The sequence below is a fragment of the Phyllopteryx taeniolatus genome, chromosome 1, assembly GCF_024500385.1.
Source record: "Phyllopteryx taeniolatus isolate TA_2022b chromosome 1, UOR_Ptae_1.2, whole genome shotgun sequence".
Lineage (NCBI taxonomy): Eukaryota > Metazoa > Chordata > Actinopteri > Syngnathiformes > Syngnathidae > Phyllopteryx > Phyllopteryx taeniolatus.
Genome location: NC_084502.1, coordinates 3993487 through 4020754, shown reverse-complemented (window position 1 = coordinate 4020754; position 27268 = coordinate 3993487). Strand labels below are relative to the sequence as shown.

Genomic DNA, 27268 nt, shown 5'->3' with positions numbered 1-27268 from the left:
TTTGAAAATGATCTTTGGCCTCCTGGTTAAGTCCTGGTCAAAGTTTTTTGGGGGGGGTTCGCAGATTTTGTCACATCAGAGAAGACAGCTGACACATTTTGTCTGGCGCTTTTAGCAACTGCTTTTTGCTCTGGAAAAAGCTGTTGCCAAAACACTTCTTTTAGTTTAAAATAGCTTACTTTAACCAGGATCCCTCACCGCATCGTGCCGGTGGTTGGTTATACGGTACCGTAAAATGCGTAAAGCCACGCTGGCTGGCAACAGCTGGTTCTACTAAGCCAGCTAGTTAGCTTAGCTGCTAGTTAGCAGTGGCGGTCATCTGCCACGATGTGTTGACTGAATCATGTATAACTTTATACAATTCATCTGCCTTGGTCGCAGTTAGCCATGAACATTCGTGAAGCTCCTCACGACCATCGGACGCCTCGTTCCGCGAAGATTATCATCTCGGGGGAGAGTGCGGCTTTCTGAGCTACGTGATCGGGAACCACTGTAGCTACAACTGCGCACATGCACATGCGCAGCAAGTCAGAATGGCGGTGGAAGTAAACAAAGCATTGCAGCTATTGTCAGAATAAAATAAATTGATTCATTTTCATTCAAATGCAAAAATTATGAATCAGGATTATTTTTTTTTTCAAGCGGACTCATTTGTTCGTAGCTCTTGTTTAGTTATTGAGTGTGAGTGTTCAATAAGCCAAAGAATGTTCCAAGTGCTGGCCCTTTGAAAAAGACAGGAAAAACACTAGAATTCAAGAATGAACTCAAAAAGTTCAGCAAAAGAATGAAAATGGCCTCCTTCTAATAATAATAATAATAATAACCTCTGCTCCTCCCTCTCCCCTCTTTGCAGTCTTTCATACCTCATCAAGAGTCTTCAACAAAAGACATAAGTATGTTTTATGTTCATGTATCCATTGCATTAGTACTTTATACAGTATTTATTTCACATTGTTTTCTGTATGTTAAGTTATGGGTATTCTCTATACAATTTGTTTTTTGTGACTATTTTCAGGTATCTGGGATGGATTAATTGGATTTACACTACTTCCTTTGGGAAGTATTGCTTCCGTTTTCGTACAATTTGGTTTTAGTCAGACCTTTTTGGAAGAGATTAATCGAGCAAACCCCAGTTGCACTGTAATCTACTTCACTGTGTTCACTGTGATGGGTCCCAAGCAAAAGAATAGAAACATCATGCTATGAATGTACAAGAAAATAAAAGTTTTTTCAAAACTTTAGGTCGCTTTATTTTTCTGTAAATCCGCTCCAAGGTCTGTACTCACAGTGTGTAAAAATTCCAAGCGCACTAAAATGAATCACAGCAAACAATGTGACATCACTCTCCTCTCTTATTGGTCAACAAGCAGGACTCGAAGGGCAACTGACTTAAAATTTTTGCTTGCCATTATTTTTGCACTGATATGGAGTGGACCTATTTTATTATTTCATTTTTGTGACTAATAGAGCAGCCCGCGACCCAAGTGAGGATAGCCGGTAAATAAAATGGATGGATGGATGGGTGACTAATAGAATGTAATTACAGAGGTATTTTTTTAATGGGAGTTAGAATCATTATTCCCTGTCCGTGTGATGTTCATTCACCCACGACTTTCGACTCACTAGTACACCACTAAAGAGTGATACTGTTACAATGTGCTTAAACAATTCGTCAGAGGAGAGGGGGCGGCGGTGGCGACACGCGGAGATTTGACTCACGGGGCTTCCCGGTGGCGGCCGCCGCGCGCCAAGCAATCCCGAGCCGTGGGTCTGCGTTTGCTGGGACAGAGGCCGGCGTGAACAACAAGGCGCCTCCATCTCGTCCAGTCGATTGTGAAGCGACGCGCTGACAAGCGTAGTACGCCGTAGGAGTTGCAACGCTAACGCGCTCCTCTCAACGATGCGGTCACGTGGGCCAGTCAGCTAATCGGTGTATTTCTTTGGGTTACACGTCCAATTTACACTCACATGAGGAACTGAAGCGCTGTAGCAGCCTAGCTAAGCGGCTTGGCTTCGTAGAGACAGAAGAAAACTACATTTTAAGCACAACGACTCATTATTTTATGCCGAGACAAGGCCTCGACGATATCGAGGCACTTTTAATTTCGCGATAACGTGAATATTGTGACGTCCCTACATACGACAATAATTATTTTCATACGCTTGCCCGATCGGGATTGTTGTACGTTATGCTAGCTTCCCCGTGAGTATTTTTGACTCGGGAATCAGTAAACTTCAAGCCCTGAACAAGAACGTAAACATGAAGTTGGTTTCTGGACAGACTAGCGAGTGAAACACTGATGATAAATGCCACTTGGAAGGGAAAAAAAAGGTCCTTCATTGATAACTTTAATTACAAACTACCAGCAAATAACCACTTGTGGATTTTGTGAACACAGTATGTGAGCATGTCTGAAGACATGCTAACAACATTCAGGTGCATGCCAAACCCAAGATGTGTTTGGTAAGTCCCTTATCTCATTTAGTACCATTTAGTGGTTATATCACCGGGCAAACGTCACTGGTACATGTGATGGTTACAGCTGAGGTTGGATTACTTTCTCACTTCAAGTGAACCACCAGCACTTACTCCACCCAGCATGGGAGTGGACCGAAATCAACCAGAAGACCTGCTCAAGTCTCATCTCTTGTCGTCATCTTTATAAAGAAGTTTCAGTCATGAGGAAGAACCCGAGTGGAAAGTCGTTTCTAATCTCACGGGCAACACGCAGCTAATATTTTTTCCATCTTTCAGTCGATCTCGCCCCCTCATCCCTCCTACACTCACCTTCTCGCTGGTGTCTTGGTCAGTGTTTAGAGCATTGCTGTACACACACATACACACATTCTTGTTGTGGTAGCACACACCTAAGGGAAGCTACAGGGCAGCTAGTGCAAAAGGACAAAGCATTGTGGGAGACAGTCCATACAAGGTGGTGTAAAGAAGGTAATGCAGCGACAACTTTTGGGCCAAACACATCACACATACAATATATAATCCTGCAATAATTGAATAACTGAATGAAAGATTTTGGAGGGCTTATCATATCAAGCTGGAACTCTTAACCTGGCATGAGGGAGGACAAAACAACCGCACAAATCCGGCCGGGCCTTAAGACAATTTGGAAAATCACCAGATAGTCTTTTAATCCAAAAATCCAGTTAGTCACTGTCAAACTGCGCTGTGTGGACCCTTTACGCTAAGAGGGTTTCCTTACGTCAAAAATGGCTTAGTTTAAGTTCATCGAACAGCACAAAGATAGATAGATAGATAGATAGATAGATAGATAGATAGATAGATAGATAGATAGATAGATAGATAGATAGATAGATAGATAGATAGATAGATAGATAGATAGATAGATAGATAGATAGATAGATAGAGGCTGGGGAAAAAAAATAATAAATAAATTGAGAAAAAATATACAGTCTGCGACTGACCCTCACGCATATTAACCAACTTGCTGCAGCAAAACAAATATATATATAATAATTTTTGCTCCACATACACTCCGCTATACTATTTTTTTATTGAACCACAAACAACATGGTGTGATTGTCAAGGAGTAAAGAGGGTTGCCCTGGCAAAGCTATAGCACAAATACAAAGAGGGGAAACAAGCGAGAAATAAAAGGAGAATTTGGATGTTTCAGAGGCTGTTCATTCCGTGAATTGGCTGCACTCGAGTATTTTGCCGACAGAGACTCTCCACACTTCGCTTTTTCATCCAAAGGTACATATGAAATTATAAATATACAGTAGTTAGGTACTTTTGTAAAATACAATATATCTATAGTTTACACTTTACTGGTAAGGCTTGGCGGCGACCAGCTCAATTTCACTCGTACACAGATCATATGATACAACATGGCATTTTTTGATTGGCTGTTGCATCTGCAACGTTGCGACGCCGTTCGCCTGCGATTAAAATTTCGAAAAGCATCAAAACTAGCGGCCGACTACCCACGACAACTAGTTCCCGAATCCAAATTTCCGAGTTTGGCTGTTATTGCGCCATGAGAGCTCATCATGCGTGAAAATGATCCCATTTCATTTCATTTGAAAAATGAAAATGATTATTGACTACAAATAAGGTACCTTTGTTCATGTACCCCAGCGATGTATTGCGACAGCGAGAATAATTACATGCTCTTCCACTAGATGACAGAAGCTACAATTAACCTGTGTGTCCACCTGTTGCCATTCATACAACAGAAAAATAGCAATTTGTGACCAACCAAAAATATTTGACACTAAGTACATATGTGACTATACATTAGTACTCTAATGTCATCTCCATTAGATGAGGTCATAATCATGTCAGTTTGACAAATATGTTTGCTGGTGTGCCGTACAAATATGTGCGTCGACTCGATAAAGGTTGTGAAACATTGATGTCAAAAGTGAGATTTTATTTCCTGGCAGTCAAGTTTGTGTGTTGACGCAGCAGAAATTTCAGCTGGAGACAGAAGCCCCCCTTTTGAATGTGAACTGAGGCTCGGCGGAGGAGGCTTCGAGCCCAGGCTGCGCGAGTCTCGCAGACGCCCCCCTACCCACCCCCTGCTGAGAAGTGCTCCATAAGCAAAGTTTCTATTTGGGGAAGAAAAAGGAGGGAAAAAAAGTCAACTCGGAGAGCGGCGTGTCAACACAAACAAAGACAGACGAGTGCCCGCCGTGTTCAATTGTGTGATAACGCGTGTCAATGAGTGACAGTTTCCACGAAGCGCCAGACAACCGAACAGGTACTTTCACACCGCTGTCACGGACAGCCCGCGGAGCCCCAGCCACGCGAATAATCATTCCCATTTCTAATCAGCGGAAATAAACACACGGGCAGAGGTCATGGATGAAACTAGACACGCCACGGAAACTTCCACAAAAAAATAATAATAATCAATAAATGAAATGAAATAAAAGGGGCACAGACACGCGGCGTAGTTGAGTCTTCGAAAGCCGATTTCAAAAAAAAAGAAAAGAAAAGAAAAAAAAGAAAGAGGCGACGAGTCGTACCAAGCGCAAGTGAGCCGTACCTGTTACCCCATGGGCTCTGCGCTGCGCGGCGGTGTCGGCTCCCTCCGAGTCCAATGTGCTGTGACAGCCCCGAGACACGACACGGAAGGAGGACCGGAGTGGGGTGGTGGGGGGTGGGGGGTGGCTGGGGTGGGGGGTGGGGGGTCTGCCCACTCCGAAGCCTCTGTCCTCTCCCCTCTGCCTGTCTTTCCTGCCAAGTGTATTTCCCCGTGTTTTCTCGCACTCCACAGCCCCGTTTGCACTCGCTCTCCTCCTTTTTCCGCGTCCTGGTATCAGGAGCCTCCTCGCCCCTCCCCTCTCTTTCTCTCCCCCCTCCCTCCCCCCATTATCCCCCCCCCCCCCCCCCCCTCACCTCTCCCTCGCTCTCACTTGCTCTCCCCCGCACGTCTTCTTCATCTGGACAGAATCACGAGAACGAGACGAGCGAATATCATCATCATCATCATCATCATCAATGATGAAAAAAAAATTCACGAAAACTATGAATACTGTAATAATAGTGGAATGTTGTCTCGATGTACTCATAAATTGACTTTTATTTTTTATTTTTATTTTGTTGTTTTTGTTGTTGTTGGCAACAGGCGACGCACACGGTTTGTTGTCCCTTGTGCCATCAAACGGAAGAGCGTTTAATTGTTCTGCCTGTCACTATACATCGCCAGCAAAGATTTATTTGTAAAGAGGTTGGTTTGGAAGCCAAACATTGTTATGATATAAATAATTTTGCAAATTGATTTATTATTTCCTTCAAACTGGAAAATTGTTTTACTTATTTTAATAGTCACATATAACATGTTTCAAAGAGAAGTAAAATGAGATATTAACAGGGATGAATATCTAGGGAGTCACTTTTTACCAAAATTGCTTTATGATATTACATCATCATCATCATCATAGATGTGGCTGTGTGTGTTATGATGTAAGCCGTGGGGGTCACGTGTGGCATCTGTTGCCATGGGGCTCACGAGTGCCCCATTCCCTCTAGCGGTAACCACAGGAACCACACCACTCGGTGACGGGGGTGGTCGTGGAGGGGCTGCACAAAGTGACAGTGACAGTTTGACAAGGTTTGCCCGGAAAACACCATCTGGAGTCACGTGATGTGTCACTTTTGGTGGGAAAAGTTTGGGGTAATTCCACTGGTTGAGTTAACACTCACAGAGGGGAACTTTCCCACTGAGAGAGCAAGCAAACATCAAATGTGTTTTTTTTTTTGTGCATCCTCAACACGCAAAGTCAAAAAGTACGTGTTACTCCTTGCAATGTCAGCGACTCCCCCACTTCCATCATGTGTTTCTCCTGACGCTGAAGGGTGCGACTTGTGAGTCATATTTAACAGTTAAACAACACTGATATGTATGGGTCGTTTTCATATAATTTGATCAATAATGGTAAAGGACATCGGGGACAGTGCCTCTGGATTGGCAGACTGGGGTGGTGGTCCCCCTTTTTAAGAAAGGGTACCGGAGGGTGTGTTCCAACTACAGCAACACTCCTCAACCTCCCTGGTAAGGTCTTTTCAGCGGTGCTGGAGAGGAGGGTCCGTTGGGAAGTCGAATCTCAGATTCAGGAGGAGTAGTGTGGTTTTCGTCCTGGCCATGGAACAGTGGACCAGCTCTACACCCTCGGCAGGGTCCTCGAGTGTGCATGGGAGTTCGCCCAACCAGTCTACATGTGTTTTGTGGACTTGGAGAAGGTGTTCGACCGTGTCCCTCGGGGAGTCCTGTGGAGGATGCTTCGGGAGTATGGGGTATCGAACCCCCCAATACGGGCTGTTCGGTCCCTGTACGATCGGAGTCAGAGTTAGGTCCGCATATCCGGCAGTAAGTCGAACTCGTTCCCGGTGAGGGTTGGACTCCGCCAAGGCTGCCCTTTGTCACCGATTCTGTTCATAACTTTTATGGACAGAATTTCTAGGCGCAGCCGAGGCATAGAGTGGGTCCGGTTTGGTGGCCTCAGTATTGCATCTCTGCTTTTTGCAAATGATGTGGTTCTGTTGGCTTCATCATGCCATGACCTCCAACTCTCACTGGAGCAGTTCGCAGCCGAGTGTGAAGCGGCTGGGATGAGAATCGGCACCTCCAAATCTGAGACCATGATCCTCAGTCGGAAAAGGGTGGCATGCCCTCTCCAGGTCGGGGATGAGATCCTGCCCCAAGTGGAGGAGTCCAAGTATCTTGGGGTCTTGTTCACGAGTGAAGGAAAAATGGAACGGGAGATCGACAGGCGGATCGGTGCAGCGTCTGGAGTGATGCAGACTTTGTATCGGTCCGTTGTGGTAAAGAAGGAGCTAAGCCGAAAGGCGAAGCTCTCAATTTACCGGTCGATCTACGTTCCTACCCCCACCTATGGTCATGAGGTGTGGGTCGTGACCGAAAGAACAAGATCCCGGATACAAGCGGCCGAAATGAGTTTCCTCCGCAGGGTGTCCGGGCTCTCCCTTAGAGATAGGGTGAGAAGCTTGGTCATCCGGGAGGATCTCAGAGTAGAGTTGCTGCTCCTCCACATCGAGAGGAGCCAGATGAGGTGGCTGGGGCATCTGATTCGGATGCCTCTCGGACGCCTCCCCGGTGAGGTGTTCCGGGCGCGTCCCACCGGGAGGAGACCTCGGGGACGACCCAGGGCACGCTGGAGAGACTACGTCCTTCGGCTGGCCTGGGAACGCCTCGGGATCCCCCGGCAGAGCTGGATGAAGTGGCTGGGGAGAGGGAAGCCTGGGTGTCCCTGCTAAAGCTACTGCCCCCGCGACCCTACCCGGATAAGCGGTAGAAAATGGATGGATGGATGGATGGATGGATAATGGTAAAGACACTTTTGGTTTTGTATGGGTAAATGTCTCCCACGCTGAAACAGCCACGCTTCAAGTCATATTTTCAAAACGTTATTGATGGTTAAAATTTTAGGCATTCATATGAAAGGCAATCCTTATTGACAGAGCAAATGGTGGCAACCCATTGAAATACACTTTCTTTTTATAACGATAAAGACAAATGTGGGAAGCTCTTTGTTCCCAAAGTCTGCATTAGTTTTGGTCGATTACAGTTTTCTACCCCAGACAACTGGAACACTCTGCAACAAAATAATCAAACTCACCGTATTCTTCACAATATCATCATTTAGAATTTTTTTTAGGAATACTGTATATGATCGTCGCACTTTTTTTTAGCCTGTTATGAACATTTTATTCACCATATGCTATGTAATGCATGGGTGTCAAAATCATTTTTGTCACGGGCCACATTGTAGTTATGGTTTCCCTCAGAGGGCCGTGTAAAATGTTTACTTGCCCCATCATATGATTACATCTACACAACAAGTTGAGGGAAAATAATTTTTGTAATCAGAAGTCAAGGATAATAGTTTATCTGTTGTTCAAGTTACTGTAAAAAGGGTTAGGTAACAAAAAAAATGCTTTTGCAATAGCTCAACATTTATTACAAATGACAATTAGAAGTTTTAGTCGGGATTTTAGCGAGATTCATGATAGTTGACGCACTTGATTTGCTTTCGCGGGCCACATAAAACGATGTGGCAGGCCAGATCAGGCCCCCAGGCCAAGAGTTTGACACGTGCTGTAATGTAATTTTGTAAATATGTAACTATTTCACACCGTACAGTTTGTTGCCTATGCATTTGTATTTTCTTTTTATTCTGCTTTGTTTTACTCTGCAGCCAAGTTGGCATTGCAAATGAGACTCAATTGCCTTGAATGGATAACCAAAGGGTCAAATACATACATACATACATACATACATACATACATACATACATACATACATACATACAACTTTTATTCCTGCTCAGTGTTGTTGCTGGCGCATGTAACGTGTCCCTGTGTGAGTAATGAGGAAATGCAGTCACGGCTTTCTTAGGAATTAAGCGTGTGGTCAGGAATTACTGCAGGTTTGCGGAAGTTGACAAGGTTAATGGGGAAGAAAGTGAATGTACAGCTTGTGTGTGTGTGTGTGTGTGTGTGTGTGTGTGTGCACAGTTGTGTGGAGAGAGAGTGACGTGCGAGTGCGGCCAAGCAGGGCTCCGAGCACGGCCTTTCCCTCAGTCTGTTGGCTGCCGAGGGGCCGGATAACACTGCGATAGACGCATGTCAGGCCATGCGGATTAAGGATGCAGGTCTGTAATGCCCGAGCACGGTTCTCTCCTCTTCCTCAGTGTGAGTGGGGTCTTCTAACACAATCCCTGCCCGAAACAAGCTGCTTTACGCAAAGCCGCGCTCTCTCACGCCAACGTGGCCCTGAAATCCGCCTGACACGACAAGCGTGACCTCAGCCGCCCCCTGTGACCTCACCCATCCCCACCTCCCTTCATTAGGGACACTTACACATGTATTTCTGTCCCGTGGACACTTATCGCAGCGATCCACTCAGGAGTGTGGGGGTAGGGCTAAAAGAGGTTTGTGTGCATACAGGCTCCAGGCTGACATTTTTTCGGGATTTACACGGGTCCTGTGGGTCCTGCGTGACGCTGTGTGCCGGCGATACGCATTTTGAATCGTGGGAAAACTCACAAAAATAGTTCCATTCACACTAACATTCATACAGCCAGACATTTTTGAGTCTTCAATTTACCTACCAGGCATGTTTTTGGAATGTGTGAGGAAACCGGACCACCTGGGAAAAAAAACATATGGAGGCACGGGGAGAACATGCAAACTACACACAGGAAGGTTAGAGCCCAGATTTGAACCTACGAGTTCTGTATTGTGAATCAGATGTGCTAACCAGTTGGCCATCTTGCCACCCTTCTGTATATACTGTTTTACAACTATATTTATAATTTGGTGAAACCTGGCTAGATTTGCAAAGCCTCTGTCACCAAAATACATGAAATCCTCGTATTTGTGGCTATTGCCTTCTTCTTTGACAATCGCGCCATGTTTTCGTGGTTCAATCAAAAATAACAGTGCAGTTTATTGTATGGGGAGCCTCTAAACCCAATAGGCTACAGGGTCGCAGTTTGGTTGCAGCGTTTAGGTAGATGTTTAGCGCTTAAACGCTTGGTGTGTGGCAAAGAGTCACCGAACCGAGGACCCATGAAACCACAGAGAGGGCATGCAGTAAACGCCACACAGGAACACAGGAAGGCGCATTGAATACTTATCAATTTACTGCGGGGAACAGCTGTGTGCGGCCTGTGCCATCCCAGCCTGGGCTGTACTGAAAGCGGAGCCTGCGGCTGAAAGAACACTATCTCTTCCAGGTGCAGGCGGGGGGGCGGGAGGGTAGGCGTCACAAAGGAATATTTGGCACAAGGTGGAAGGCGACATTATGTGTGAAGGTGCAGCTTAGTGACACTAAAATCAGCAGCGGGAGAGCGACGAGTCGTCCCTCGGAGAGAAAGCAAAAAAGCAAAACGTCTGATTCGGAGGCCGTTATGGATCGTGAGGAAGTGAAGAAGGCAAGAAAGCAGGTGGCGTTACAAAAAAGGAGTGCTGAAAGAGAGAGTCAAACTTAGAGTGACATCAGGAGAAGCCGAGTGAATGGAGGTTATTGGATTTAGCGGATGTTTGTAATCATACGGAGGCTAAGGGGGAATGTATTTACTTGCTGCCCACACATTCTGCTTCTGTGTGACAGCGACATGCAGCGGGGAAAGGGTGGGGGGGCTGTCCTCGTTTCACCTGCTGGACTCCGAGGCTGCTGATGGAAAGACCGCTGACCGCTCATGCAAGTTCTCTTTTGAGCGTGACGATAAACGATATGAAAACCACTCCGGATCTGGTCTTCAGGTTGTTAAAGGCAATGCAGCCTTTTCCCTGTTTGGTGTTTATTAGTTCTGTGAATCCCACATCAAACTCACCTCTGCTCTCTTTTTTGCATGTCTACCCTCTTGATCCCGTTCTCCACTTTCCAACCCCCTCCCAATCTCATTTACTCCACTGAAGATGGTAGGAGCAAACTAAAAGAAAGAGAGAGGCGCACAAAACGACCTTCTCCTCCCCGAAGCGAGAACGTCTTCTCGTTGCGGAGGTCACCGTCTCAGTGTAGCCCCACGCTCCGAACGCAACTCCACTTGTTTTAATGATGCTCTGAGCGCAGGGAGAATGGAGGGAAAGAAAGAGAGATCGGCGGAGGTAGAGGAGAGGGGAGGGAGGGTGTCGGAGGATGATGGGAGGATTGGCTATTTTCTTTCCACCGCTGCCTTCACCCCCACCCCCTCTGTTGGCTTCCCTCCCCTTCATGTGTGCAGAAAGTGCGCCTCTCTTTCCACATCCATCTTGAAAGGTTCCTCTAAGCTGTCTAACCTCTCAGCAATATTACATATTGTTGCTCGCCTCAGCCCACACTCCAACCTGGGTTGCTACGCTACAATAATATGACCTCCCATGTCTGCTCCTCCGCTACATATCCTCTCTCCTTTCTGCAGGCAGGCAGGCAAGGGGAAAGGGTTAACGCCATCCTTCCACCCCAGCAAACCTCCCCTGTCCCTTTAATGACCTTTTAGGGCCGCTGTTTGATTTGACCCAGCTGACCACGTGAGGTCACGAACCCTTAAGCAACACAGCAAATTACCAGTATCTATCTATCTATCTATCTATCTATCTATCTATCTATCTATCTATCTATCTATCTATCTATCTATCTATCTATCTATCTATCTATCTATCTATCTATCTATCTATCTATCTATCTATCTTTCCCATCATCCATCTCCACTCCCTTCCTCTCCTTCGTTATCCTCGCTTCCTCCTTAAACCCTCCGCTTATTCCTCGCTTATCTCTGCTGGCCCCGTCTCTCGGGGGTCGTTGGTTTTTGTCATAATCACCTCGGAGATTGGGGGCCGGTGCCCATGGCAGAGCTGAGCGGAAGAGAGCGCAAGGGAAAGAGGACGGGGAGGGCGTTTGGAGGCTATGAAGCGGATCTGGGGGTTGTGACGACGTGTCAGGCTCAGGCCGGGCTAATGTGAGGGGACAGCCTCGGCTTTGCCTTAACCACACCGTGCCAGGCAAAGCGGGCTAGAGAGAATAGATGGATGAAACGCTCTCCTTTTTTTCCGCGCCGCCCGCACTGTCTACATTTGGAGGCGCGTGGGGTCCTGATGTCACACCCTGTAGGTGTTTAAGCTGCTTACTCGCAACCAACAAGAAAGCCAGATGAGGCAATCGAAGGCCGGGGGATGCGGGGGGAAGGAAAAGGAGCAGGATTCCAATAAAAGGATGAGAGAGGGAGAATGGGAGAGAGTTGGTGGAAGACAGGGGGTGGGGGTCACGCTGGTAGCAGGTTGAAATGTGTAAGCTTCTCAGTTTGACAGTCTTTCCACAGAGCAAAGCCTTATTTTCTGTGGGGAATATTGTTTAGTGCGGCACGGTGGTTGAGTGGTTAGCACGTCTGCCTGACAGTTCTGATGTTTGGGGTTTAAATCTCAGCTCCAGTGTTCAAGCACTGAGTGTGCATAATTGTGTAGGTTTTCTTTGGGCATTATGGCTTCCTCCTACTTCCCCAAAGCATGCATTATTTGTTCATTGAAGACTAAATTGTGAGTGTGGTGACGCCAAGATCTAAAAAGAAGTCAGAACGTTCTAGGGCATTCTCTATTCGGGCTGCAGTACTCTTGAGCACCTACCTCCGTAGAATTATTTCAATGTTGACTCAAAACCTATTTTTCCACTCTTGCATTTGAGTCAACTGCACTCCGTATGCAACTTGTCTCTTGCCCTACCTCACCCCCTCACACACATCAGGATTTTGGCCTGTTTTACTGCCGCGTCTCCAGCCCCTCGCTTGGAGGCTGTTGCCGTGGAGGATTCTGAACGGACCGACTGGGACAGGTCCTGAGGAGAACCACATCTCCGGAGCTGTGAAGCTGTGGCGCTTCAATTCATAAACAGGACTCTTGTCCTTCTGTGATCCCTCCCATGTGATCACAGTGAAGATAAGTGTCATAGAAAATGGATGGATGTTGTGTCCTGTCTTCCACTAGAGCGCGACGACAAGTGTTCATTTCACAGAAACAGGCCCGATCAACGGGATGGTAATATGGTGGCAATTCTTTCCTGCCACCCCACTTGCACTACATTACCCACATTTGTACACACTTTGAGAAGGAGAGGTCACCTCAGACGGCGTGGGATGCTTCACACCGGCGAGGGCGATGTATGGAGATTTGATCGAGCTGTCAGGCATGCGTATGGTTTTCTCACTGAGGTGACAGAGGCCGGCGGTGACCAGAGCAGAATTTGAGCTCCTTATGGGTAAGTACAGTGAGGTTGTTAGTGGTAGTTGTGTGAACGCTGAAAGCATTAACTACTTCCACATTTTTCATCCGATTTACGCCATTCCAACTTCAACATATTCCAAAAATTCACGCGGTTTTTCCCCATTGAAATATTACCCACATCTCCCACAAGTCCACATTTTACACCCATAAATTTCCCATTCATTTCTCCTGAGACATTGAACAAAATGGTTCCACATGATTCCCATGCCACATTTAAAACATTGATCTCATTCAGAATTTCTTCCAAACACATTCATACATTCCCCACATACCCACATTACCCACATGGCACATTTTTCACTCATATTTCACATTTTCACACGTTAAAATACCCACATTTTCCCACAATCCACCATATTCTACTTTATTCCCTCCTGCTTCAACTTTTCTTGACCAATTCAAACCTTTCCAATGACAAAATATTTCCTACATTCCGCAAATTCCACATTTTTCAAATTTGTTTCCCACATTTAGACAAATTCTACATGACTCCTTTCTCCATCAACATTTCTTGACCGAAACTACAAAATATTGTCCACATTCCCCCAATTCCCACATTACACAAATTCCCGTGCTCACCCTCATTTCACATTTTCCCACTTTGAAATACCCACATTTACCCCACATTAATACATATTCTACATTTTCCCTCCGACTTCCAAATTTCTTGACCGACTCAAACCATTCCAACTACAAAACATTTCCACATTCACCCAATTCCCACATTACACAAATTCCAATTTTCACCCACATTCCACATTTTCTCTCTTCAAAATACCCACATTTTCCCCACATTAAGTCAAATTCAACATTTTCCCCCCCTTCTTCCACATTTCTTGATTGATTCAAACCGTTTCAACAGCAAATTATTTTCCACATTACCCACATTCCCACATTACGCAAATTCCATATTTTTCACATTCAAATACCCTCATTTTTCCCACATAGACAAATTTTAGCTTATATCTTCCTAATTCAACATTTCATGACGGATTCAAACCATTCCAACGACAAAATATTTTCCACATTCCCCCAATTCCCACTTGAGACAAATTCCGGTTTTCACCCATATTTTACACTTTACCATTATAAAATACCCACATTTGTCCTACATTAGGACACATTCTACATTATTCCCTCCTGCTTACACATTTCTTGACAGATTTAAACCATTCTAATTTCAAACTGTTCAGCTCAATTCACTTCATTCCATATCTATAAATATCGTTCCACATTATTCCAGATCATTTTATATAATTTAACATTATTCTAAATCATTCAACATGATTCAATACCATTCCACATGATTTCATTCAGCATTTTAGCATTCACATGCAATTTCTCCAGAAATTGCACAGTTTAATTGAGAGTAATATACTTGTTTTGTAGTTTATGTAATTCGACTACCTACACACACAATGTAAATATCCGTCTGTCACGTCAGATAAACACTTTAGGGCTGTATTTTCATAGACGGTGCATCTGCAACGGGGGTTTAAATGTCGTTCAGATTCTGATGTTCGTGCAAGCGTAATGCTCACTGCATGTGGCAGACGGGTCTGCGCCAAGCCGGGCGTTCTTTGCGTCCTTGATACCTAGCAAAACTATATAAAATGGATTTATGATTGGTAGTAATTGTTTGGGCTGTCTCTCATTTCTGGCTGTCTCAAAAGTTATTTAAAGTACATGTTGAGGCTCGCTAAAAATGGATGGTGGGCCGTAAATGTGACATCAGTAAGTTTAATGACAAAGGTTCACAACCTCGGGACTTCTTCGAGCCAGATGAGGACACAAGGTTAGCATGGGGGAGGTGCGTGGTGGGGGTGGACACAAGTTAGGCCTTAGTCGTGATCACAAATAACCCACACAGATACAAACACACACAATAAAAAGGTCAGAGGTCAGAGATGTTCTGACAAAGATTATAACACGCACGTTTGGCATCGTGCGCTCTCTCTTTCTCCCTGTAAGCCACTTGTAGTGTTTTGACTTAATTAGTGTCTTTGTTTTTGTTGCGTGTTGGGTTGTTTCTCAACCCCCCCCCCCCCCCCCCCCCCCCCCATCCACAGGTCACTGGTTTTGTTGCCCCCACCCCCTCCTGCTCGCCTCGCCAGTTCCTCTAATTTGGTTTAGAAATGTTTGTTTTGTTTTTTTCTATACGTGTCTCCCCTCCCTTCAGCTATGCGTTTTGTTTGTGTACGTGTCAACAGCCTGGATGTAAATGTATGAAAACGCAAAACACATAGATGCTTCAGTTGCATGTGTTTTCTTCAAAATGACGATTTAACACTGATGGCCTCGGGGAAACCAAGTGTGACACAAACCCCACATAAAGATGTGGATTGTATGCACACACACACACACACACACACACAAACACGCACCATGACAAAGACTTGCCGACCTGACAAATGTGTTAAATGAGATCTGCAAGTGAGACTACAGTTGTAATACATCTGTGGGAAATGAGATTTTTTTCCAAGATTGTGTGTATGTGTGTGTGTCTGCTAGACAGCGAGACAAATGGTGGAGCTTACAGTAAATGGAGACATTTGTGAAAGCAGCAGACAGACAGACACAAACACAGCAATCAAAGAGGTTGGAGCATTACAGCACGCTGGGGAGCGCGAGGAGGCGAGAGAATGGGAGTGAAGGTGAATAGAAACCCCGATCAATACGCCATCCGGGAGCTGCTTCACGGTTCACGCCGGCTGTTGAATGGACAAAAACCGAGACGGGAGAGGAAGGGAAAAGTGGGTCGGAGGCATGGAGAGCATTGATGCAGAAGGCAGAGGGATGGAGCGGCAAGCGGGGAATGACGTCGCACACTTGCGAGACACGGTGACCTCTCGGCTAGGTTGAGTGCGGCGAGCGTGGGGCAGGGGATGTCAGAGGGGACCTTGTCTTCAGGGGTTATTGATTTGACCAACAACAAACGGGGGATGGGAGGCAATATGATGAACAGGGTCAGAAGGGTTAGGGGAGGGTGGGGTCGCGGGTTCAACTGACCGTCCAAGGACAGTTTTGGCTGATAGTACATACAGTGTAAAAAAAAAAAAAAAAGAAAGAGTTTGCCCCCTTCTCAAATGCTTTTTTTTTTTTTTTGGGGAATAGTTTGCCCACTTTGAGACCATCAAACAAAAGTAAATATCAGGAGATTGACCCAAGTAAACAATAAATTTAATTTTGTATAATGGTGAATTTATTTATTAAGGAAAAAAATAACTATTCAAATCTACCTGGTCCTGTGTGATAAAGTAAATGCCTCCTAAACCTACTAACTGGTTGGGCCACCCTCAGCAACAACAATTGAAATCTAGCATTTTCTATAACCTGCAATGAGCGTTTCATATCTCTGTGGAGATACTTAGGCCCACTCTTCCTTGCACAATCAATTTAATTCAGCAAAAATTGAGGCTTTTCAAGCATAAATGGCCTTTTAAGGTCATGCCACAGCATTTCAATCAAATTCAAATCCGGATTTTGGCTAGGCCACTTCAAAACTTTTTATTTTTTTATTTTTTTTAAGCCATTCAGAAGTTGTCTTGCTGGTGTGTTTTGGATCATTGTCCTGCTGCAGAACCCAAAAGTGCCTCAGCTTGAGATCACAAACTGAAACTGATGTTTCTTTTTTCCCAAAAGTAAGTTTATGTTCTCTTTGGTCAGCAGTGGTGGTTTTCACATTGCTTAAAGAGTTATAACACCCCAACTATTGACGCTATTCATTAACCGAGCTATGGCATTTTCCATTATGTGTTAGCATTATGCTATTCCTAAGGCAAAGTTGTTTAATTGTGTTAAATTCTCAGGTCATTGAATTGATTTCAAATGCACTGTTCTGCTTGTCTTAGAAGACGTTTCGCCTCTCATGTGAGCAGAAATGGAATGACCAGGTTGAATGAGAATATTCACAGGCAAGATTGTTTTAACTACACGTGTAAATTGTCCTTTCCTAAAAAAAATATATATAATAATAATAATCTGAAAAAACAGTTTAGCACTGCAGGAAGTCCTCGAGTTACGACGTACTCGACCTACGACGTTTCGACTTTACGATGCCCGTGCCTCGTCCGCCATTTTGTCCCCAGTACCATAGTGTTTTTGCTTAGCTAGTGCATAGTGCTTGTCTGTGTTTGTGCGCCGGGAGTATCTTTGCCTTTTTCGCCCTCCTTTTTTCACACACTCAGCAGTAATGGTAAGTACAGCATCTTATTTTTTTTATTTTAATGTATTTCAGTTTCTTTATACGAAGTGTTAACCTTTCCTGCTACGGTCACCTGACCGTGGTCGGGAGACGCAGGGGAGACGCCTTCTCCAGGACCGAGGTTGTCCTCCTCGGGGTTAACTCCCTTCTCTCGTTGCACAGTAGAGCTGGGGGGCGGCAACAATAAAGCCAGCGTAGGAACAGAACTCGTTCGGAAATTGAGGACTTCCTGTATAGCTCGACGATTCAGTATTACATATTGGTCAGTCTTTTCACGTTTTTGCCAACTATCTAAATTATGGGTAATGTATTTAGAAATAAAACAATGATTTCAATTTACAGGGACTTTAAGTTGAATAGCGTTGTGAGTGACGTCTGGAACATGAACAGTTCGTCTTCATGTGAGCGTCAGGATGTGAATTTTGGCTTCCTGTAGCTCTTTGCATGCGTTCTCATTTTGTATTTGTGTGTTTGACTGTTCAATGAAAGGCATCGCGTAACCCAAACTATGAAACCAGTACTCAAACCTTTTTTTACTATTGCATGTACAGCATGAGCAACCGTACCCAAACACATGTCAGTCAATATCACCATAAGGTGCCTTTGAGACGTCCTCATTTCGCACTAAAAAATTGAGATGGTCCATTGAGCTTCACATTTATTATACAGTATTTAGTAGATGTTGTGCTGTAAGGGATGCATATTGGTCAGACGCCCACACTTCTTCTTCTTTTTTTTTTTTTTTTAAATAAATTGAAAGCAGCCAATCTACACACAAACAGCAAAACATGAGCTTGCTGACAGGGTGGACATTTTTGGCTAACGTTAGCATTTTATGAGCACATGGGGACCCTTATTCAGTTAGCAATCTGACAGTGTGCTGCTTAACAAATATAATTCAAATTTCTGAAAGTTTTTATATCAGTTGATTTCACAATGGCTGAGAGGACATGTTCAGCTTGACAACACCCAACTACACACATAATACAAATGAACATTACGAAACAATTGTAAATATTTATTCTGATACTTTTCACAGTCTCTCCATTGAGGAAAGACAAAATGATTATCATAATGTCACAGAAAGCAGTTTCTTAAAGGGACAGTTACCACCTAATGACAGGGTGGACAGCAATTTCAGATCAATATGATCATGAAAAGAGAAAATACATGTTCAAAATGACTTATTTTATCAAATATTTTTTGTGGACACTAAAACTATGTAAAACATAGTTACTTACTTCACACGCTAGTTAGCAGAGCAGTGTGTGGGACATACTAAAATTGCATGTCAATTGGAAAAACAAAAAAAACAACAAAAAAAACACGGTATAAAATGAAGGAAACACATTTTGAGACACTTACATACTGGCATGTGTGCAAACGTTTGGTCACTTATAATAAAACACTGGAGTTTCATTATTCTGCTACATTTTCATAATAATGATTCAGTAAATCTGATGAGGACAACAAAGGCACTGCAATAGTGATGATGACCCACGCAAGATGGCTGAGGTAAAGCTATGTGTGCCTTTCCTTGGCATCCGCACTCCCTCATTCTGCTCACAACCTCATGAACACGCGCACGCGCGCGCACTCGCATACATGCACACACACGCTGCTTTTCTTCAGCCTCTTCACAGTCCAGATGGCCTCGCTGCCCCCACACTGGCTCACTCCCCCACATTCGCTCACTCCATGCACCCCTCCCTTCTGCTCCTCTCCCCCTACGGGAACACGGCTCCATCCACCTCCCCAACCCACAAGCACGACCAGTACAGTCTTCACCTACACGGCAGACACTTTATTAGGTACATCTGGACAATCAGGCAACCAGAGGGGTAGGACGTTCTGCCAACCGCGTTAAGTATTATTGTCTTTTAAAAGGCAGATTTCTTTTTTCATGTGTACCTAATGTTGTGGCTGGGGTGTTTATAACCCTCCCCCTATACAGTATATGGCACAGTGAAGTGTGCGTGTCCATCTCAGTCCTTAATCAGTGGTCCTTAAACTACTGCAGCTTGGGGGTCAACAAAATAACAAGTAATACATGACTGTCTTGTATTAATTTAAAAAGTACATACATAGAGTAAGGGGACCGGCATACCAATAAAACAAACTTTAATATTATGTTGTTACGACTTTATCTTGGAAAAAAATGTACTTACTAACAATGAATTAAATGACTTTTAATCGCAACAAAATACACTGGTTCCTTGAGACACGAGTACCTTGACTTACGGGTTTTTCAAGACACGAACTGTTGCTTGTAGCCAATTTTTGCTTTGTTTTGTTTTGTCTTGAGATAGAAGCAAAAATTTGCGATGCGAGTTCGCTTCAGACTCCCACAGCTAGATGACGGCAGCACACTTCACAAGCCAGTCATGAACTCACATTGGTTGAATGACAATACACAGTTGTGTGTTTTGTGCTCGTGTTTTCTGCAGGTGCTGTGGAGAGCAAATGTTATTACTGTGTGTTTTTATACAGTACAATACTGTTGAGTGCAATTTTTCTTGTGAAAAAAAATTATCATGGGGTTGGGTTTTTTTTGGTGGGGGGGCTGGAACAGATTAATTGCATTTCCATTCATTTCAATGGGGAAAGATGATTTTAGATACGAGCATGGAACAAATAAAATGTGTGTCTCAAGGCACCACTGTACATATTTGTTCTAGTAAAGATTGCAACTTTTTGTGACAACTGACTCCCCCGATGTCTTTTTCCCAAAGGGCAATGCCACAGACTGCGCTCACCTCCATCACCGTGCGGTGACTCGGCTGTTGCTAAGCACAGACCGAGATCTGCGGAGGGCCTGTCCTTGCTGAGAACGCGGCGCCAGGATGAACTTGTGAACAGTGACATGCCTGCACACACAAATGCACACAAACACACACACACACACACACCTACGACGGTTAATTTGTCTCAATAATTAGCTGACCTGTTGTGCACCAAGATGGTTGTCAAGGCGGAAAGAGGATAAGAGGGAGGCTGATGTGTGACGGCTGTAATGTATGAGGGGCATCGGGGACATAATTCAGGATTTCCTCTCTCACATATACTGCTGAAACTATCTCATTCACACTACTAAAACTCTCACACAGACTGGTGAAATACTTTCACACATTATACTGAAATATGATCATATACTGCACAACAAAATGGGGCGAGTGTGTGTGCGAGACAACATGGGGTTGAAGGCCAGGAGAGAGACGGGTGTGGTCAACGGTTGTGGTGCTCACAGGAAGTAGCAGGGTAGGGGAAAGGGGAAGTGAACCACCCCCACACTGTTCCTCGCCTCCATCGGGGATGGAACAAAAGTGACCTCAGCTCATAGCTCCCGCCACACCTTTTCAACCCCCCGACACACGCGCACACGCCAGCGTATGCATGGTCGCTTGCCTCAAGTAAGTAAAAGCTGAAGCGCAGTAAAGCCACATTTTAAGACTTGTGGAAGTGAGTTTCTATTTGGTGAATGGGTAGCTGCCGTAATGAATTCAGCTGGAAATGACATTAGAAAGTGCCAAAAATGAAAGTTACACATTGAGAAGCAATTTGAAAATGGGTCATTGATGAAACACAATTGTGTGTACTATTCTAAAGGATCCTGGTAACTTCTAACATTACATTTACACCAAGTGCCACCTTCAAAAATACTACCACCATCATGACCAACATTAAAATACAGTAGCGTAGTAGGTAGTGCTCATCAAAAATGAGGCTGAGGCTTTACACCTTAAAAGTATTAGTAACAATATTTTAAGGCACTTACATATCAAACACAGTTAACATTAACCCAATTTACACTTGTACTAAAAAATTGGAAAATTAAAAAAAAAATGCACTGAAATAAGAATTCTTTAAAGCACAAGTTAAACATAAGTTGTACCTAAATACATGTTATAAAACAAACATTTGTAAAAGATTACATATCACTCTATTTTTAATTTAAAAGTGAAATACAACTGAACTGTACTTAACAAATGTGTTTTACAGGATTAAAAAAAATGCTTAAGTCATTGTAACTTTATGCATTGTTCACACTAACACAGTTAACAATAACAGTAACACTGTACTTAAATATATAAAAAAAGAAAAAAATTGAAATAATGATTACTTAAAACATAAGGTATAAATTACCAAAATAAACAAACAGCAAATAAACAGTATCTTACTTAAAAGATAAATACAACTGAAATGTACTTAAAAAATTTACTGGATTAAAAAAAAATGTTTAAGTCACTGCAAAATTATGCACAATTTGAACATTTATTTCAGTGATCATTTTGCGTACCACAAGAGGGAGCCCATGTACCACTACTGATACTTGTAAAATATTTTGAGAATCAGTCTTCTAACATAATTCTAATCAATTTTTGAAAAGTGTTATGTTCATATTGCGAAAGCGTGCGCCTAATTTTGGACATGGAACGTTTTGTCAATATTTAAAAAGAAAGCTAAGAAAATAAAAAATTGTTCCAATGAATTTTCTGAATTATTAACCCCAAGTTAAAAAAAATAACTTTAAATGACTTTTGCATCTTTGGCCAGCGTGTGAATACTATGTAAGAGTGCTCTATTCACTATTCAAAACGAATAGTGACTATTCAATTTGGAAAATCTACTGATTTTATGTTGAGACAAACATGACAAAAAAAAAACAAAAAAAAACAGCAGTCTGGAAGATGAGTAAATTGCTATGTAACACTTTTAGGAACAAGAATAAATGACACACTTTCAGTTTACATCATTTTGACTTCAACTTTTCATGCAGGATAAATAAAATATTTCCCCTGCTAAATTCGGTTTTCATCCTGAACATTTTTTTTTTTAAACAATTGTGAGAAGTATTTGTACAATGGTTACACATTAAGACATTTCCGAGGACAGCTACACCCATACAATAAAATATGAAGGTATTTGTATATTCAAATGTTTTAAAATAATAAGATTATATGGAGCAATGTAAACCGCTAAAAACATTGGTACAAATTCAAATTCAAAACCAGAACGGAGGAGCCCAGTGGCAACAGTTGTCCACGTTTACTGGTTCGTGTGTGCATTGCGCCTCCTCCTGGTTAACATGTTACTGTCTAACATTCTTTTTTTTTGTGTGTTCTTGTGAGCAATGTTCAACCTGAAGTCACATGAATGATACATACACTGATGCATGGTGAAATATGCAGAGGTGGTAAAAGTACTCACAGTATGCACTTAAGTAAAAGTATAGATACTGTACTTGTGAAAAGAAATATTGGAAATGTAGGCTACTGATCCAACCCCTCTTAACTACAGCGTACAAAAATACAGACTGTAAAATGTAAATGTAAACTATAAAAGAAATATATTTTTTTCTGTCAATTATATACATGACAGCAACTGAAAAAAATACACCTTTTTCTCCACAATACCCAGTTTCCCAAGTTCTTTGGCTTGTGCGCATAGGGGAACGGCTTTTGGGTACTATTTACAGTAGCACCCAGTATTTGTGGTTTTATGTAGAACCAACCATTATGCAATGGTTCTATATACTGTCACACCACATGAGAACCAAATGGTTCTCGAATAACAAACTCTATCTTACTAATTCTATGAACCTATCTAACCTCTAAAGAATTTCATGGCGCTTTAAAGAACTATCACATTTCTAAAGAACCAGTAATGAAGATATAAAGAATCCCAGTGGTGTGCAATGGTGCTATACGGAACGAGAGGTGTAATATAGAACCTCCGAAGCATATTTATATTTTAGCGTGAATTGCTGCTCTGAATCTGTTGCCGTCATCATTAATGTTCCCTACGTCGTGTTTATTTTAAGTAAGTTGTAGAAAGATGCAGTATATCCGTTTTAAAATGTAGGGAGTAGAAGTAAGAATTCATCAGAAAAATAAATACTCAAGTAAAGGACAGATACTTTAAAACTGCTTAAACACAGAAACGATGGCACCACTGGAAAATGTTTCATCACAACCCAGACAAGCTTTTTGGGGCGCACACGTTGCCGTCGAGGTGAGTTGCTATTTGATGGGCTGACAAACCTGAGATTGAGCCTGAGACAAAACCATTCGCAGGCCAGTCAGTCCAAGAAAGAACGACTCGGTCAGCTGTGGCCCTCTCACAGCACTTTGTGGGGTCACCAAGTAGAATGTTGAATGCATGTGAGGCCCCGTGGGGGAAGAAAAATCCCACTTTGGACCCATTTCGCATACTATATACAACACCAATTCCAATGAAGTTGGGACGTTGTGTTAAACATAAATAAAAACAGAATACAATGATTTGCAAATCATGTTCAACCTATATTTAATTGAATACACTACAAAGACAAAATATTTAATGTTCAAACTGATAAACTTAATTGTTTTTAGCAAATAATCATGAACTTAGAATTTTATGGCTGCAACACGTTCCAAAAAAGCTGGGACAGGTGGCAAAAAAGACTGAGAAAGTTGAGGAATGCTCATCAAACACCTGTTTGGAACATCCCACAGGTGAACAGGCTAATTGGGAACAGGTGGGTGCCATGATTGGGTAGAAAAGGAGCTTCCCTGAATTGCTCAGTCATTCACAAGCAAAGATGGGGCAAGGTTCACCTCTTTGTGAACAAGTGCGTGAGAAAATAGTCGAACAGTTTAAGGACAATGTTCCTCAACGTACAATTGCAAGGAATTTTGGAATTTCATCATCTACGGTCCATAATATCATCAAAAGGTTCAGAGAATCTGAAGAAATCACTGCATGTAAGCGGCAAGGCCGAAAACCAACATTGAATGCCCGTGACCTTCGATCCCTCAGGCGGCCCTGCATCAAAAACCGACATCAATGTGTAAAGGATATCACCACATGGGCTCGGGAACACTTCAGAAAACCAATGTCAGTAAATACAGTTCGGCGGTACATCCATAAGTGCAACTTGAAACTCTACTATGCAAAGCAAAAGCCATTTATAAACAACACCCAGCTTCTCTGGGCCCGAGCTCATCTAAGACGGACTGATGCAAAGTGGAAAAGTGTTCTGTGGTCCGATGAGTCCACATTTCAAATTGTTTTTGGAAATTGTGGGCGTCGTGTCCTTCAGGCCAAAGAGGAAAAGAACCATCCGGACTGTTATGGACGCAAAGTTCAAAAGCCAGCATCTGTGATGGTATGGGGCTGTGTTAGTGCCAATGGCATGTGTAACTTACACATCTGTGAAGGCACCATTAATGCTGAAAGGTACATACAGGTTTTGGAGAAACATATGCTGCCATCCAAGCATCGTGTTTTTCATGGGCGCCCCTGCTTATTTCAGCAAGACAATTCCAAACCACATTCTGCACGTGTATTCATTAGTGGTTATTACAGCTCAGTGCATTTACAGCGTATGTATAATACTTAAGACATTTGTCAAGTAGTTTAGAACAGTTATTCTCTACGTGTGCTACCACGAGTGGTAAGTAGGCTACTTCTAGTGGTACACGAAAGAATCACTGCAAGTACAATTTAGTTGTTTTAATTTTTACTTCAATACATTTGCATTTACTCTGAAAAGACCCCGTAAAGTGAATTTAGAGATTTGTTCTTAAACGCATATATAATGGCTGAAAACATGTGGAAAGACTGCAAACTTGTAGTACTGAATTTGGGAGATATAGTGTTCAGCTGTTTTTCACAATGTTGGGGGGGCGTGGCTAAAACGGCACGCAGTGACGCACTTGGGCGTCCGGCATGATTCCACCCCCCCTCCACCACTATATAAAAATTGAGCGCCTTGGTTCGCATAAGTGGTTATCCGTTTGTTATTATTACTTGGCCCATATCTACCACTATACCACGCAGTTGACTAGCTAGCTACAACACTGAAAATGCATCTTCCCTGGATGCTCCAATTTAAAGAAGAGCTCACTGCCATTATTTAAATTCTCAGGCGAGGAGGTAATAACTTTTTGTGTATATTTATTTAGGTATCATTTTTATTTAACTTTTATGTGCTATACATTGTAATGTTTTTATTTTCCTATTTTCAAGCTCTGTCAGAATGCTCAAACTGCACAATGTTACAGTGGCTTACAATTATATTAACTATTCTCTTTAGGAATAAAATCTCTGTCTTGTTTTTGACACTTGAACACTGAACGTTTTTTTGCAAAGGCCACTTCGACATTCGTCACCTTTAATTTTAAACATGCTAAAAACAATCCATCAATGTAGGTAAAGATATGCTAAGCAATTATATATTGTTTTTAAATGCAGTACATTTTATTTATTTTGGAAAAATTGCTACATTACGGCTTGCTTTTTAAAGGGTTATGGTAAATAGTGTACGATTTTTTTTTCTGAGGTGGTACTTGGTGTTAAAAATTTGACAACCACTGGTTGAATCCAAAACTGTGAATGGTCACAGATCAAACTGTACTTTTATTTTCCTTTCTTTTTCTGTTAAATCATTCCCTATTCTAAATGGTATTGTAAAATGACTGGCAGAAAGGTCTGGCAACTACTACATTTTGCCCATTGTTAAATCAAAAGTGTCAGTCAGTCCAATCAAAATAAAATAAATAACATGAGTATTTTAACTATTCCGAGTCACAGTTTACTCACTCATTAGCCACGTGGAAGAACATCTTCATGACGGTCGTGGATATGCTCAGAAGACCAGGAAAGCAGCGGGACAAATCTGAGAACAAAATTAAGAATAAGAACTGAACTGATTGAAAAGGAACACACACATCGGCCACTCCTGCATCAAGGCGTGAACTCATCTTACGCTGCACTACCAATGGGGATGTACTTCTATACACACACACATGCACACATTGAACGCCTTCCTGTTGGTTTCATTGCTAGTGCTAAATTTTCCACTGACACTGTCATTCAAGGAACTGATGTCAAGAGAATGCACTGAAGTTTCAATGCATTTCGGGTGAGCAATGTTATTCATTTTCATTGAGGGAGTCTAACAGAATTTACAAAAAAAAAATAAAAAATGCACATCACATTTTGATCATGTCCACGCTCACATCTTCTGACAGCTGCAGAAAAGCAAGCAAACAAGCCTGCTGATATTCTTAGCTCCGCTCACGTCTTTTGATTGTCCTTCACACACAACACACACACTCCTCTTCCCAATACACGCCTCTTGTAGGTCAATATGTGTCTGACAGGCTCCTGGTTTGTAATTGTCCATCAGGCTCAACAGACGTGCGTCAATCATACTTTACCCCAGCTGACATCTTGACAGCTGTCAGTGGTCGTTATGGAAAGTGATGGAAGATATCAAGGTTACTTTCCACGAGAAGAGGACAACCACAACATCCTTCCTGTTTATAGGGTCTCTCTTTTTTTTTTTTTTTAAATGGATGATAGAGGCAAAAAATTGTAGATTAAACCTTGCGTGAAGATTATTTCATTGGTACATCAAAACACATGCTGTAAATAAAATTTATATTTTTAAGGATAAACATGCAGTTTTCTCCGGGCACTCCGGTTTCCTCCCACGTCCCAAAGACATGCGTGATATGTCAATTGGAGACTGTAAATTGCCCATAGGTGTGATTGTGAGTGCGATTGGCTGGTGACCGGTTCAGGGTGTACCCCGCCTCCCACCCAAATATTACAAATGTGTTAATTGTGACATTAAGGATTTTTTTCCTCAAGAAAAGGAAACTTTTAAATTCCTATGGCATTAGTAGGGCTACACAGTTAGGTTTAGTTGGTTAGGCTTTTTAATGTCCTTGGAAAAATGTCTTAAGACAATGTCTCGTAAGGAGTTCCCTCCCCCCCACACTATTTTCCTTTTCCACTCACATGATTCTTCC

At 42.8% G+C, this 27268-nt stretch overlaps 1 protein-coding gene across 3 annotated transcripts in view; it reads right to left on the bottom strand.

Annotated features, from left to right (window-relative positions):
* Positions 1-26190, bottom strand: part of zbtb46 (zinc finger and BTB domain containing 46) — a 103957-nt gene extending 77767 nt beyond the window's left edge. Inside the window, exon 1 of one of the 3 annotated variants that reach the window (XM_061757093.1) lies at positions 26052-26190. In XM_061757093.1, the coding sequence (XP_061613077.1) occupies positions 26052-26055 (4 nt within the window). In that variant the 5' untranslated portion in view covers positions 26056-26190. Of the gene's footprint in view, positions 1-5030; positions 5314-26051 lie in introns of those variants that run through there. The other 2 variants (XM_061757351.1, XM_061757176.1) reach the window with 2 other exon arrangements.
* Between the last annotated feature and the right edge of the window lie 1078 nt (positions 26191-27268).